The 15,461-nt window shown below is 51.5% G+C and overlaps 4 protein-coding genes and 1 pseudogene across 4 annotated transcripts, besides 7 other annotated features; 3 read left to right on the top strand and 2 right to left on the bottom strand.

Moving 5' to 3' along the window:
- Window positions 1–209: 209 nt before the first annotated feature.
- Window positions 210–229: a microsatellite.
- Window positions 230–1,283: 1,054 nt separating this feature from the next.
- Window positions 1,284–1,311: a microsatellite.
- Window positions 1,312–2,178: 867 nt separating this feature from the next.
- ACLA_007760 lies at window positions 2,179–4,188 on the top strand (annotated as a pseudogene).
- Window positions 4,189–5,336: 1,148 nt separating this feature from the next.
- Window positions 5,337–5,366: a microsatellite.
- Window positions 5,338–5,362: a microsatellite.
- Window positions 5,367–5,884: 518 nt separating the features above from the next.
- On the top strand, window positions 5,885–7,158 carry ddiA (putative DNA damage-inducible v-SNARE binding protein Ddi1; the record flags this gene model as incomplete). Its single annotated transcript, XM_001273441.1, has 2 exons — window positions 5,885–6,422; window positions 6,482–7,158. 2 exons carry the CDS (start codon window positions 5,885–5,887, stop codon window positions 7,156–7,158), a joined length of 1,215 nt encoding a protein of 404 aa, XP_001273442.1.
- Window positions 6,463–6,828: a mobile genetic element.
- Window positions 7,159–7,894: 736 nt separating the features above from the next.
- ACLA_007740 (EXPERA domain-containing protein) lies at window positions 7,895–8,621 on the bottom strand (the record flags this gene model as incomplete). The annotated part of the gene is made up of 4 exons (XM_001273440.1): window positions 7,895–7,994; window positions 8,044–8,182; window positions 8,264–8,455; window positions 8,528–8,621. The coding sequence occupies 4 exons, from the start codon at window positions 8,619–8,621 to the stop codon at window positions 7,895–7,897; spliced, it is 525 nt and encodes a 174-aa protein (XP_001273441.1).
- Window positions 8,622–10,717: 2,096 nt separating this feature from the next.
- Window positions 10,718–11,013, bottom strand: ACLA_007730 (uncharacterized protein; the record flags this gene model as incomplete). Its single annotated transcript, XM_001273439.1, has 2 exons — window positions 10,718–10,861; window positions 10,915–11,013. The coding sequence occupies 2 exons, from the start codon at window positions 11,011–11,013 to the stop codon at window positions 10,718–10,720; spliced, it is 243 nt and encodes an 80-aa protein (XP_001273440.1).
- A 199-nt stretch (window positions 11,014–11,212) lies between these two features.
- Window positions 11,213–11,241: a microsatellite.
- Window positions 11,242–13,486: 2,245 nt separating this feature from the next.
- Window positions 13,487–14,753, top strand: ACLA_007720 (TauD/TfdA dioxygenase family protein; the record flags this gene model as incomplete). Its single annotated transcript, XM_001273438.1, has 3 exons — window positions 13,487–14,169; window positions 14,232–14,566; window positions 14,641–14,753. The coding sequence occupies 3 exons, from the start codon at window positions 13,487–13,489 to the stop codon at window positions 14,751–14,753; spliced, it is 1,131 nt and encodes a 376-aa protein (XP_001273439.1).
- A 268-nt stretch (window positions 14,754–15,021) lies between these two features.
- Window positions 15,022–15,067: a microsatellite.
- Window positions 15,068–15,461: the final 394 nt, after the last annotated feature.

Here is a 15,461-nt window from a genome sequence, read left to right as displayed (position 1 = left end):
AAGCCAGAGCGGTTGTTGCAAGAGAGAGAGAGATGAGTTGGATATATATGAGAAAGGAGACACTGGTGGTTGAGTGAAGTGGTGAGTGGTGAGGTAACTTGATAACTGCTCTCCGGATGCGGCCAAACTGCACCTTTTTTTTTTCTCTTCCACCCTCTGCAAGTCTTGACACTCCACGAGGTTGCATCGCCATCTGATAGTGATTAGTGAGTCTAGTCTAGTCTAGTCTTCTAGTAGTTAGTGACCTCCGACTCAGACATATTTAACATTTAATTCACGTAACACCTGACTTGAGCCGTGGTGGGGGCATCAGCCTTGAATCAGATAAACCGATGAAAATCCTGCACGACTGAGTCTTGGACGCTGCTGTGTGAACAGAGGTCAGGCCACTGTGGTGAAAAAAATTTTCAGGGGACTGACTAGCAGATTTAGTAGAGTAACAAACATGGTCGTGTTATATCAAATGTCTCTGAAGGGGGAGGGTAAAAAAGAAGAGACCCCCGGGGACCAGGCCCTACATTGGGTAATCTCATATACATACATACATTCGTCCAGACTTCTGCATCCTGTCAACCAGCCCTACAAAACCAGATCAATCAAGCGCCTCCCCAGTTCATGCATGTCTATATCGATCGGGATGCTTTGGATCGTGCCGCATTCCCCAAATCCCACATCAATTGGCAGAGATTTTGAACCAGCGGAGACAGGGCTGGCAGGGTGCGCGGCGCCTCGCAGCAACGCTTGGGCAACATCTATGGTCTGGCCCAGGTCGGAGACCCCGGTGGTTCCCCTGGACTGTTTGTACGTAATAATGCCGGGCATCCATAGCCGAGCCAGATGAACTTCTAGACGTCCGTGGCATGGTCTCTTCCCCGTCCAGGAAGACGGTCAGCCAAGCGCCACGGAAATGCGGGTCCGCTGGTGGACTCCCAACTGCCTTAGACTGGCGTAGGAGACCCCCCCAGCGTGAAAAATCCGGTCAAGGAGCCCGGAGACAGGACCTTGGCTGTCCGGATGACCTGACCGGCGTAGAGTGTTAAATCAACGAGGCTATTCGTCAGGAAGGGGCAGCTCTAATTCCGAGTAGGAGACGATCGGGTTGGCGTTCAACATCAGGGCCGATTGGGCATCGTGCAGGAACAGGCGATGGACGCGTCTCTACCAATTGTTCAGTGATCAATCCTCTAACGAAGCGGCAGCAGCATCGTCACTCCGTTGAACGATTCAGAATGAACCCAAATTGGCCGACTGACTTCGCTTGTTGTTCTCCCCGACATTTTGCACTCCAAGACTCCAGACTCCAGACTCCAGCTTGCTTGGGTCTACTGCGCTTTAGTGCTTTAGTTTGTCGTTCTGCACTCTAGATACAACTCTATACTCTATAATAGGATGGTGCGGAGGAGAACGGGGAGGGCCATGGTATTCTTCGTCAACTGGATTGAACTCACCTCCAGCACGATACAGTTCCACCGCCATGATTGAAAAAGAACATGGTGTGCGTGCAAGGCACAATATAGACGATTCCCGCGCCGCGCTTTGCATCGCGGTTGTCTCTGCCGTAGGCAATGCGGTATTCCTCCTCCAGGTCCGTCTTGAGGCTTAGCAACAGGTAGGGGGTGCGCAGCTCCTTGAGCGCGAGGATGATCTTCGCCTGGATTTCTTCTGGGTGCGTCCGTCGATCTCAGCGGAGAACAGACGGGAGAATTGCGAAGAGACCATTCTGATGGTGGTGATGATGGTCAGGATGAGTGTGGATAGTGTACACAATCTCTAGAGAAGGACTCTTTTCCTACTCCTTGTATAGTCCGAGACAAACACAAAAGGAGTCCAGTCAGCCATGTACTCTCCGCATGAGGACAATCCGAGACTCTTCATAGCAGACGGTGCTTCTTGATCAGATTGATTACAAGGACAACAATGGGAATTCCGAGAGCAAATGTGGGGGGAAGTGTATAGGATGAAGTGCACTGCAGTCTGCAAGTCTGTATGTAAGTCGTCCTGCTGGTCGACAGTCCTTAGGGGAAGACAGTCCAGCCCTCTATCCACACTCACTTTTCCCCTTCGCGTTCACCTTCACTACCCAACATCACAACGTCGACATCGATACTGTCCCCAAAAAGAATTGTCGCCAACAACCATCCAAACCTCATCCAACACCCTCTCCATCCTCGCCAACTACGAGCTCTACCGCAGCGGCAACGAGATCGAAGACCCCTAAGTCTCCGAACGCACACCTCTCGTCCCAACATCATCCCAACCCGCCAACTGGCCGTCAAACTACCGTCGCATCCCCGCATCTTCGCTGTTATGAACATTCCATTGACAGGACCGCAGCTGTATGAGCGCAGCCGCTTTGACAACAAGATCGGAGCTATCATTTACATCTCACCAAACGCCAATAGCTTCCTACAGCGACTGGGTCGAGCCCATCTCCACGGAGGCCTCAAGGCTGCTGCCATTGCCCCTGGTCCCGTCAACCCTGCAGAGTTGCACACTTCCAGCAAAGCCATCGACATCGATCCCCAAAGCGCCAGCCCAACGCTCAGTGACGGTCAGGTTCTTCAGGGCGATGTAGTCATCGCCGCAGATGGTGTACATTCTATTGCCAGATCGAAAAAATCCGGTGCCGGCGCTGTCACACCCTATGCCTCGGGTAGGAATGCATTCTGGTTTCTGATGTCTCGTCAAGCCGCGCTGAATGATCCCGAAGTTCGCGAACTCGCACAAGATCGACGCGTGGTCGACATGCGGGAATCGCCCGATCGCCGACTGGCCATCTATCCCTGCCAGAACAACGAGATTCTCAACTTCGTTTGCATTCATCCTGATACGATGACCGCCATCGAGACAGGGACAGGCTAGGACCAGCGGGTGGGCGAGAGCGCATTGATCGAAGTGTACAAGGATTTCGATCCCCTGATGGTCAAGCTTCTGGGCAGGGCTGACGCCGAGACACTCAGAATCAGGCCGTTGCTGGACAAAGGATACCCTGCCGTCATGGGTCGAAGGTCCCATGGCCCTGCTGGGAGATGCTGCTCACCTTTCCTTGCCCTATCGCGGCTCGGGTGGAGCGATGGCCAATAAAGACGGTGTCTCACTAGGAGTCATGCTCTCCAAGGGTGTTCAACCACACGAGCTACCAGAGCGTCTCAAGCTCTACGAGAAGGCGCGTTATGAGCGAGCCACCACTATTCAGCAAATGACTCGGGATTCATCAGCAGAATGTAAGCCACTCTTCCACCACAGCATTCGTTGGCGTTATGTCGTCTAACTTGGTATAGCACAAGCAATGGTGAACTACATTTACGGCCATGATGAGTTCGATCACTCCACGCAGATCTTGCGCAAACACATTTGGGCCCAAAATCCCCGCATGTACTGGCGCCAGCCAATCGTCTTTGGTCCCATGCCTGGTCCAAGGCAGAATTTCGAGGGTCAAGACCGTGCTGTCGATCCGCTTCAAGACCAGCCGGACACTGCTGCAAAATACGTTGCCGAATGACTCCTACAGCTTTGCCTGTCCTGGAACGATTGCCTACGCAAGTTTCTCGCAAACAACCCTCATTGGGATGGACTGGCTGGGCGGTGGTGGTTACCACCATCTGGGACTTTATATCGAAGGGGTGCAATACAAGAAAGCAAACGGCGAAGTCGTCAAAGGCACCTACGTCCTATCCTCTTTGAGAGCCTAGCGGACCCTATCGTCAGCGGTCGGGAAGAACTAGGCATGCCGAAGCTCTACTCAGCCGTCGGTGCACATGAGCGTCGAGATGCCTATCATCTCTAAGCGAGTTGGCAAGGTGCAGTCTGGGGTCACTACCATCTGGAGAATCTGGAGGACGTCGACCCAGAAAATGATCCCGGGGTGATCGGCGGAGAACCCAGCGAAGGCATTCTCGTTCCTCGATACATTCCCAAAGTCGGCCGCGATTTCAAAGGAGAGGCGGAGGCAGAATATCCAGTCTTCGTACCCCATGCAGCCGAGCCTTAAGGCAGTGCCATCTAAGGTAACTTGTGTGCGCAAACCCACCAAAGTTTCTTTCAGAATTGACGGGCTTGGCTGGGAGTCGCTGCGGACACTACAGCATGTCATCGCTCGTCTTGCAGAAATTCCAGTCGATGGAATTGTAGGCGCAAAGGTGGTGGAGGGGGAGGGAGTGTCAGACGTGTCATCTGCCATGCGTCGAGAGTGACATATCGACGAGGTATGGAATGTTATTATATTTTGAAGGCACACATTGCTTTCCTCTGAGCGGTTAGATGACACCTTAGATGGTTCGGAGTCTGCTGATGACAGTTAGCTCCAATCGGATACTGTACCAACTACCAAGTGCATGCTAAGTGGCCAGGGCCTCGTACTTTTCAAGCTTGGCTGCTGAAACTGAAAGCCTGAATCTTTGGCCGGTGGACCTGGTGCAAACGATCCGTCATGAGGCCGTCGAGCAGCTAAATTTTAGTACCAGCGATTTGTCCCGCTCTTGCGTTCGGCCGCAGGAACAGGCGGCGCTTGCTCTATGACAGGGATATCTAGGCAACTGGCATCGGCGGCGACCAGCCTCTTGAGCCGTTGAACGAGGTAGGCTAGAGAGTGCCCTCAGGAAGCTCAATTTCCCACTCGCAAAGTTTGAGATTTATGAACGGAGAAATGCCATGAGAAGGACGTCTTAGACCCTGGGACAACGATAATCAATAATAGAGACATGATACCACGCAGCGCGCGACCGATGATGTCAGATTCGATCATCCTCGTGGCATCAGACCGGATTGAAATCCAGGTATATTGGCGATCTGCTGGACCGCTGTGTCCAGAAGCGTGACCATCTGAGGCGTTACAGATCCTGTCTGTGATATGGATGGAGTATGGACACAGTCTGCGCAGGGTTGATCTTTTCGGGAGCTCTCAGAGTCAGGACCTGAGACTGTGGATATTAATAGCAATAATACCTACCACCATTCCCCTCCTCTGGAAGTGTCAGAAGTACTGAACTACCCAGCGATGAACTAGTCGGTTCCGGTAGCTCGCTCTCTCTAGACCCTGACTGGCTGCTACCATGGCTTGAAAAGAAGTGGGAAAGCTGTGAAGGCCAAATCATCGTTAATCAGAGTGCTGATGTGATTATGAATCAAAACGAAACTGACAGCGACCCAGAGAGTAAGCGAGGTGGATGGAAGAGACGGGATAGAAGAAGAATGCGATGGCTGCCTTTTTCCACGAGAAGATGCCTAATCGGGCGGGCTGCCGGGAGTCGTTTCTGACATTGCTCCGCCATCAGCTGCACAGCACCGATAGTGGTCTGTCTATCTGTCTATCTACATTCCACTCTCTCTCTCTCTCTCTCCTCCTCCTCCTCCTCCTCCTCCTACTCAACTCCCATCTTTGTCACCTCCTCTTATTTACTTACTGACTGACTGTCACTCTCACTCTCGCTCTCGTTCCAGTATCTTCTCTGCTCTTCCTTTTTACTTTTCTTCGCCCCCCTTCTCCCGTCCTTCCATCCTACCGTCCTCCTTGCTGCCCCTCTCAGCCGCCTCCGTCCTTACTTTGTATAAACGACTTTTAAATAAGACCTCTTTCGAACATCTTTCTCCCATTTCAAGGGTCTCTGATCTCGGTCTGTACAGTACACACTCTATTATAGAGAACCTCGTCTAGACAGTCCTTGGCAATACCCCCGGACCATCCCACGATCTCCGAGCTAGAGAGTTTCCCCGCACCGGGTCCCTTGGAGCATAATGTGAGTGAAAACGGTCTCTGCATGATGGCGACTGGGTACTTGGTCTGGCTGACAGCGATGTTTCTTTCTCAACTAGGCGCATCACTGTTAGCGTTATTCGACCGGACCAGGCCGACTCTGACATCATCTCCCTCGAGGTCGGTGGGGACATGAGCGTTGAGCTGCTGAAAGCCATCGTCGAGAGCGAAACATCCATTCCTGCCAATACACAGCGACTCGTCTACAATAATCAGCTACTGGGAAATGACTCACAGACGTTGGAGCAGATCGGGATTGGGGAAGGGGACATGCTAGGTGTTCACGTTACCTTGCGGAGCCCACAGGCGCCCGCTCGCAGTGTAGGGCCCCCCAGCACGGCAGCCCAACAAAATCTTCAGCGTCGGCAGGCGGCGGCCCCCGATCCGGAAACTATTCGACTCCATATCCTGGGTGATCCGCGAGTGCGCGAGGCAGTGCGACGGCAAAACCCTGAGCTGGCGCAAGCTGCAGACGACGCCCACCGATTCCGTGAGGTCCTGATGGCACAACAGCGGCGGGAGGCTCAGCTCGAGGCGGAGAAGGAGGCGCGGATCGCCATGTTGAACTCAGATCCCTTCAACCCGGAGAATCAAAGGGAGATTGAGGAGATCATTCGACAGAATGCGGTGACCGAGAACCTGCACACTGCCATGGAGCATCATCCTGAATGTAGGTCGGCACCGATACCTTCGGACAAGCCATGGAGATAGCAGCTGACGATAGCGTAGCATTCGGTCGCGTGACGATGTTGTATATTCCTGTCGAAGTCAACGGTCACAAAGTCAATGCGTTTGTCGATTCCGGGGCACAGGTCACCATTATGTCTCCCGAGTGTGCGACCGCCTGTAATATCATGCGCTTGGTGGACCAACGGTACGGCGGTATTGCAAAAGGTGTTGGAACGGCCACCATCCTGGGTCGGGTACACTCGGCGCAGATCAAGATCGGTAGCATGTTCCTGCCATGCTCCTTCACGGTCATGGAAGGGAAGCACATTGACTTACTCCTCGGCCTGGATATGCTGAGGCGACACCAAGCGTGCATCGACCTCAAGAACGGCGCTCTGGTGATCCAAGACCAAGCGGTGCCATTCCTGGGAGAAGCCGACATCCCCAGGCAGCTGCAGGATGAATTCGAGGATGAGCCCATCATCAAGGGTGCTGATGGTGCCGAAGTCGGCGCTCGAACCGGTGCGATCACGCATCAGGCCAGCGGCTCCAGCACATCAGCTGCTGCTCCGTCGTCTTCGACGCCGAGAATGAACATTCGTCCCGCGGCATCATCACGATGGCCGCAGGACTCGATCGCAAAAATCACAGAGCTCGGGTTTACTCGGGAGGAGGCGATCCGGGCATTGGATGCAGCCAACGGGGACCTTGATGGGGCCATTGGTTTCTTGATCTGAACCATGTGATATGACGATATCACCACTGTTTATCAGGTTATCGGGGGGGAGGTGCTCCCCAAATGCCGCTGACGGCTGATCAGTCTAGGCCGGGGGGGCAGTTGTTGACCTGGAGTAACGTTCTGTAACAATGAGATACCATAATTCGTTCATGCCGGGATCATCCGAAATGTGACGCCTACCCTCCTCCCCCTGCGATTGCGAGATTTTAGGCCAGCCTGCCCTTCTATTATCCAGGATCTGTCCTGCGGCCTGGGCGAGAAATCCTGCGCGTATGCTTGAGAATAAATGAACCATGATCTAGAACTCCTTACTTGCCGGTTACACACGGCTCTCGTAGAGTTCGAGGCTAGCATGCCTCGACCATAGATGATGGTGTGATATAAGAAGCTGAAGCTGGCTCCTCGCATGCAGATTATTCGGGATACAGGGGGTTTCCCTCCTTCTCAGGTAGTGTCCACGCTCGGGGCTTCGCAATGGTCAGATGTCCCGCGATCAATAAATTTATATATCTGTATCTATATATATCTATATACTACGCAGTATATATTCCAGGATGTCCATCAATTGATAACAGGACGGGAAATTGGAGCCGAAATTACCTAGTATTTCACATAATTTTCATAGCGGTAGTATACATAAATATACAGCGCGCTTCCAATATACACCAAGTCAACGATGAATTTACGATCCCACCAACTCTGTACATATCATATACCATCGCCAACCCACCTCCTTACTCCTCCTTACTCTTACGAAGCAGCACGCGCCGCAATCTCAACACCATATCCAGCGCCATGAACGCCCCTACACCACAACCACCCTCATCAGCACAGCTCGTCAACAGGTATCAGGACAAACATATACTCACCCAGCGCAACATACGGCCCATACAACATGGTAATATCCTTCTTCTGGGCGACGGACCGGTCGACCCAGCTCCACACATCAACCAGACACGCCAGCGAGGTGACGAACGCCTGGACACCGAAGACGAGGAGATGCACGGGGACCAGTGGATCATCTGAACGCATCGGTCAGTAGAAAGCACAATTCCCACAGCACGGGTAGGATTAGACGGAACCCATCACCACCTCCACCGTACCTCGTAGCAGCCCGCCTACGGCCCAGATGCTCAGCGGGACATGGTAGAAGAGCTCCATGGCGATGAACGCGGTGAACCAGGCGGGCGGGTCGGAGAAGAACTTGTCCTGGTAGGAGTTGATGTAGAACTGGCGGATTTGGTGCATGAAGTCGATTTGCAGGAATGAGGGGAGTAAGGGGACCGTGTCGACAACTTTTGAGAAGGAAGGGGGAACGGTTAGCTAGATGCTACAGAGTATAGTAGAGATGAGGACACTGGGCTTACGGAAGATGGTTGGGATGTGGATGATGAAGAAGATGAGATAGACCAGGTCGCGTTTGCGGGTTAGGACTGACGAGGGGGTCTTGGAGAGGGCCATGGCGAGCGTCTGTGGATTGTGAATCTTTTGGAAGCTATTCTGTGGACTGCAACTGGATGTGCTCTACTGTAGGTTCTACTGAGTATGTATAGTCCTGTCGTCGCGAAGGTGAAACTGCAAGCAAAGTCACGAAACGCGCGGTCATGTGACTTGCGAGAACGATGGAATAGTAATCAATCACGAAACCCACCCGAGAGTCCCAAAGCAGTGGAGATGATAGGACTACCGACAAACACTACTGGCTTCATGAAAGAGTTAATCGAAAAGGTACGGCACGGGTAGCAGGATGTTTGCTTTTTCGACTGCACGCGTGTTGGACTCGGAGTCTCCTAAAGATAGCTTAACTCTTAAGCTTAGCTGCGTGGATTCTCGCTCGGGTAAGTTAAGTTTAGTGGGTTCGACCGATGGGAAGTGTCAAATGCTGCTGAGGATCGCTGTCGTCTGTCTTGTTCTTTTTTATTTTATTTTTTGCTTTTTCTGCCATTGTTCATGTCTATATCAACTACATGTCATCTGCTTTCTCGTCGTGCTCTGCTCTTTAAATGATGACTCCAGGAGGACTGATGCTGTGAAATATCAGGCTGTTCGGTGATCAACTGGATGATCCTCACATCCTGGCTGCCTGAGTCAGGTAAAATCGAAAAGGAAAAGAGAGAGATCCTCTTCACCGCAACTCCAAGTCTTGGATATTTGTCATCGGAGGTCAAATTCCATCCCAAGAGAGCAACAGGAGTGCTGGAATGACGGCAAAGGGTGACGGTCCTGTCTTGTCTTCCCGCCGGCCGTTCCCTCACTAATCATGCAATCGATGGTCTCCTCGCTCTCCTGCACTTGGATTGAAAGATCCCTATCGCTCTCATGATTCTTCCCATTCCAGGACCAAAAAAGAGGGAAAAAAAAGAAAAAAGAAAACGGGATTGTCGAGCTACTGCGTATGCAAATGCAATAGCAATACTAATGTTTATGCATGGTGGGGTCGGGTCGACGCTGCAATGGATGCAATCGAGGCAATTTCCCTCGACAAGCATAGTCCAAGGTTTGCATTATCTTATGATATGGACTGGTTGATCCCTGTTCGGACGCTCATCGGGCATTGGATGCACAGGGAGCATTTCCCCCCTCTAGCGTCAGTTTGCATCCTTCTACTGTTAATTTATCGCAGACACTAGCCACTTGGCTAATTTAGCCTGGGTCTCCAGAGAATGGTCTGGGACTCCTGAGTCTTGACTCTGGAGAGCTGCGACTGCGAGTGGTGACTCGCGAAAACTTGAGACGGCGTTCCCCCCGGACGATTGGGACGGAAGTCTGGCCGTCAGGGATTATTATTACGACTAACGAAGTACGAACAAGTCTCCTCGCCTCCTGCTCCTAGATTTGTGAGCACCGGAGACAACATGGAATCCATATTCCTTCCCCGGCCCGGTTGACGGCAGGATTTCCATCTATTGACCGCATTTGGCCCATCAACCAACAACTTTTGTTCTGAACTTCTGATCCCGGGAGATCAGGAAAAAAAACAAAAGGAACTGTTTCGTAAGAGGAAACCGTCCTTCCAAGGCTGGCTCGTCCTCACACCATGTGCAACATGGACAAAAGCCAAAAAGCCCCTCATTGATCTCATCAAATATGTCTTACGCCGACGTAGACTAATCATATCGGCGGACTACTGTACAGTGTATACACTACCGAGCGCACCGTCCATAGTCCCTAAAGCTCATGAAATGCAGGTATGGTGCAGAAGTACGCCTCGTTGCCAAAATTTCCCAGTCTCCTTTGCAATGCTTGGTCTCGATGGCTTTCGAACAACGGAAACACGACATACAATCTGCACTTGTCCTCCATGCGGATGTTTATCATCGCCCTAGATAGTAGTCTAGTCTGTCTATCTGCCTGTCTGCCAGCAGTTCCATGATCACCCTATTTTGGAATCCTGCTCGGGCGAAAACCTTGCCTCATAGTCATGCCTGTGATAGTGCGGCTTTCAGTCTTTCGGATTAAGGGTAGGTTGGGAACTGAGTTTATGGCGTTCTTTGAGATACTAGCCTGGTACTCCGTCCCAGCCTGCTACTTCGCTAGACTAGTCCTCCTGTCCAGTTCTACTGTGGGGAACCCTGATAAACGATGGGTGTTGAACCGCATACCCGAAATGAAACCGAGGGTCGCCAGAGTCTTGGCTTGGGAACAAGCGTATCGGCTTTGCGAGAAACCCACTGGTCGCTGTCACTTGCGAAACTGCAAGTCTGCGACCACTTGAGTCATAAAGCATAAAAATTCCGAGGCCTTAGCAGCCCACACTCCACAGACGAGCGAGGTATTCTTCGAATATCCTGTTTACGGGTTCCGCGATGGGGCCTGAAGGCTGGCCGAACCCAAAAACTCTATGACCACCCATGATGGGTCTCATGAATTCGATCTTAGGAATACGGAGGTATCAGGAAACGAACGATTGTCAGGGAAGATGCACATTGATGCAAATGCAAGACTGGGAATGCGATCCTGGTTCTTAGGGTCTAAGTCTAACCAACTAAGTGCTGATAGATTTCGGCAAAGGAAAGGCCCAACATGAGAGTCAGCCCAATTTTTTTTTTTTTAAAAAAAAAGAAAAAAAGAAAAAAAAAAAGGTCCGCCCAGCCAAATCACAGGTTTGCGTTCAGTTCAACCGGAACGACACACAATGTGCATGGATATTTATCCAGAGTGTTGGTGTGTCTGGTCTCAATCCAGCACGACATAGGAGAGGAAAAGAGGCCAGATACAGCTATCTGGACACTCGAATGCATCTTGCCCTTATCAGCAGCATGCACTCCGTACGGGCGTCTGCAAGATAGCACAGCTTTCCTGGGCACCCAAGCTGCAACTGCTATCTAGTCTGCTTTTCTCGTCCTCATCATTTAACTTTCGAGGTCCTTTTGACATTTGAGATCCAGCCACCAGCTCGGTTGGTTTGCCGGTTTGACTGGACGGAGTTGGCTGGACCTCTCCGACTCGACCATCCTCCTTCAAGGGGGACCCGTATTCTTCCTCAAGGTACTTAGGTACTTACTTGACCTACAGGCTACAGCGACATTGCACCTGCTTACCTGCTTGCTGTAAGTACTACTACGGAGTAGGTGACTACTACTAGGTGCGTCTGTAGAAGCCGCAGAACAGGTTGCAGATGCAAACAGGGATCCACTCTCCTAGTTCTTGTCTTCATCGCATGTAATAGTGTATGCTGTTGCTTATCATTGTGCATGTTATTGAAGCGGTGAAACGGCAATTGAGACGAATGAGAAGCGTTAACAACCGCCTGTGTGTTGCCAGAGCCAATTCCCCGGAATACGCCGGGAACAGGGAACAGTGCCTAGAGCGTTAGACTCAGGGGGAGCGGGGGGGCTGCTCCGGTTAGGAAGAATTAGGGACCATTAGGGATCGTTTAGAGGATAGTTTAGAGACCCGGTTAGGGAGTAGGGCGTACACAGTAGTTGCTCTCTACTCTCTAGTCTCTACGTAGTACTCCGTAGAAGAAAACCAACCTAAGTCTCTCCCCCCCCCTGGTCATTCTATTCCCTCACCAATCGCCAATCATGAACCCCGATGGCCACATCTGCTCGAGATAGGAAGCAGCTATGGGACATCAACACTAAACTAAACCACTTTCCTTCCTGTGGTTTAGTTCTGAAGAGGATTCCTGGACTCCGTCTCCTGTTTCGGGAAAATCCCTGACCGCTTTTCTTTTTCTTCTTTTCTTCTTTTTGGGCTTCTTTCTGGCTTCCATTATTGTCTGACTGGCTCCAAGCCCATCGACTAAGAAGTCAATTCTGCCCCTTTTCTGAGATACTCATTAACCATCTCGGGAGTAGTGACCCAAGAGAACCGAGAAGAGAGTCTGTCCAGTCTCTTTCGCCCCCCCCCCCACCACCCTGGTCGCCATGAGTTCTGCGAGTCTATCAAATCTCTGCGAGACGACGGAGTACGGAGTCGACTAAGACTATCTATCTACCTCAATCCTCATTCTCAGTCGTCATCGTCATTTCAATGATTCATGAAGCCCCCAGCCGGAGATGAAAAAGGATTGAGACTCTAACTTAGTGACAGGTTTTCTTACCGACGATGCCGTTGAGACGCAAAGATCGTTGGCAACATTGCGACCGATATCATCCACTTGCTGTGTGCTGCTGCATGGGTTCGCAAGATAGCTAGCTAGCCAGCTTCTTGAATCTTTTGATACCCTAGTTAGAGCCCTAGACCCATGCTCGCGCAGTCTGATGAATGATCGATTCTGTATATCTGTTTTCTGATCTGATCTGTGGTGTTTGATTCAATCAATTACTCAGTCAGTCAATCAACATGGGCTCTCGTGAGATGACGACCGGGTGGAGGCTGACGCTGGCCTTCTGATTCGGCCCTTTTTCTCGATTTATTTATATGGACATACATGGATATTTAATTTTATATTATATTTCGCTGATGTTATTTTGTTTCTGTTTATTTCTTTTATTTTATTTTGATTTTTGATTTTATTTTTTCATTCCATCTACGCATATCTTTGATCTTATTCTCGTTATATTACGCCGGTCGACTGCCAGATGAGCACCAGATATTTAGCTCTTCGCCCTCCCTCCGTCTGCTTTTTTCCTCCTCCCTCCTCATCTTTATATTCTCGGTATCTTTGTCGCATCGTCGAGCATAGACTCGACCAGCTTGTTTTGGTCTGCTCTGCTGGAGAAACCGTGGACCTTTTTGTTGCCATCGCGACTCTAATTCCATGAGAACAGCCAGATCACCTTGCCTCTCCTACACCACTTGATTGTGTGCCCTCTCTTTCCCCTAGTGTCACTTCCTTCGATCTCCAACGATATCACCATCACCATCTCCATCACACCATGCCTGCCTCTGCCCCCGTATCACCACCCAGCAAGCCCCAAGCGGTCCACCCGCACGAACAGGAAATCCCCATAAGCTACGATATCAATATCCCCTATGTCGATGTCACCAAGGAATCCACCTCTCACACCAGATACCCCGACTACCTGCCCACCTGGGACAAGGTCTGGTTCGATCCGCTGCGTCCCTTCAAATATGAGGATCCTGCGCTGCGCGTCAAGGACAAGAGCAAGCGCAACTTGCTCACCCCCGGGGTGAAAGTGACCGAGATCCAGCCCCAGATCGGGAGCATCGTCGAAGGCGTGCAGCTGAGCCAGCTCTCCAACGCCGCTAAGGACGAGCTCGCGCTGCTTGTCTCCGAGCGCAAGGTCGTGGCCTTTCCGGCACAGGATCTCATTGATGCGGGCCCGGAGCATCTCGAGCGGTTTATGAGCCATTTCGGGAAACCCAACTACCAACCCGTCTCCGGTACGGTGCGCAACCACCCGGGATTCCATATTATCCACCGCGACGGCAACAAGCAGGAGATCGCGCGCTTCCTCGAGCAGCGCACTACCACCACGCTCTGGCATCAGGACGTGAGCTACGAGATCCAGCCGCCGGGATACGTCATGCTTGGTCTGCTCGAGGGGCCCGAGGTCGGCGGTGACACCGTTTTCGCAGCCACCGACATGGCCTACAAGTGAGTCTTCTTCTTCTTGGTAGCCTTTTCCATTGCCAGTTGAGATCTGACTCCCGGAGTAGACGTCTCTCCCCCACATTCACCTCCTTCCTCGACGGCCTGCGCGCCGTCCACTCCTCCGCAAAGATGATCAACCATACGCGCCTCATGGGCGGCCTCGTCCGCAAGGATCCCGTCGACACCGTCCACCCGCTCGTCCGCGTCCACCCCGTCACCGGCGAGAAATGCCTCTTCATCAACGGCGAGTTCATCACGCGCATCCAGGGCCTCAAGGAGCCCGAGCAGCGCTACCTCACGGACTTCCTCATGCAGCACATCGTGACCGGCCATGACTTCCAGGCCCGCGTCCGCTGGCAACCTAAGACCATCGTGATTTTCGACAACCGGTGCACAATCCGTACGTTTCATGTCCCTGCTCTCTCCCCGTCCCACTTCCCTCCCCCCCCCCAAATACTAACTGTCAAACACCAGACTCCGCGATAGTCGACTACCTGGACGACGACTTCGGCGCCAAACTGCGCCACATCTTCCGCCTCTGCGCGCTCGGCGAGAAACCCATCCCCGTCTACGACCAGTTTGAGTAAAACCCGGTCTTTCCACTCCCACACACGCATCCATCATGATCTACGGGCATCAGCATCGGAAAACTAAAAAAAGGTTGTGCATCTACGCTTAATTTTCCTCTCCATCCTCACCATCACCTCATCTCCGGCCGGAGCTGCGCTTCGCCGACCTACTACCTACTACTACCCTCTTATCCTCTGGGCATATCCAAGCCCCCCACCCCAAAATTCTCCGTCCTCGTTCTTCATTTTGAGTTCCGTTGATACCTCGTTGATGTTCGTTTATAGATTGTTTTGATTTCTGTTTCTGTTTCTTTTTTTTTTTTCTCTTTTCTGGCTGGGTGCTGGGTGCTGGGTGCCGGGGTTGAGTTTAGACGGGGGTGTTTGACCTTGCTCCTTTTTTCCTCCTTTACCCTCTTGCTTAATCTCCTATGATTTGTTCAACTCAACCTGGCTGTTTGTGATTTAGATAGACCTGATTTTTGATTTTTTTTTTGTTCCTCGGGGAGTTCCTGTTTCCTTTCTTTCGTTGATGAAATGTTTCTTAGCGGTCCTTCTTTGCTGGTTTGCATGGCACCTACGCACCCATGTCGATGTTGATGGTGATGTTTGGAGGCAGGGCAGATAGAAGATCACTTATAATGAATAAACCATGATGACTTAAAAACTTATCTGTTCTTCTTTTTTCGCTTGGATGAACTCTATCTGTATTTTGTCTTATTTGCTGTC

Source organism: Aspergillus clavatus, genomic scaffold (genome assembly GCF_000002715.2).
Source record: "Aspergillus clavatus NRRL 1 1099423829797 genomic scaffold, whole genome shotgun sequence".
In the NCBI taxonomy this organism is placed as follows: domain Eukaryota; kingdom Fungi; phylum Ascomycota; class Eurotiomycetes; order Eurotiales; family Aspergillaceae; genus Aspergillus; species Aspergillus clavatus.
Note: the sequence above shows the minus strand (reverse complement) of the source record. Positions and strands in the feature narration are given on the sequence as shown.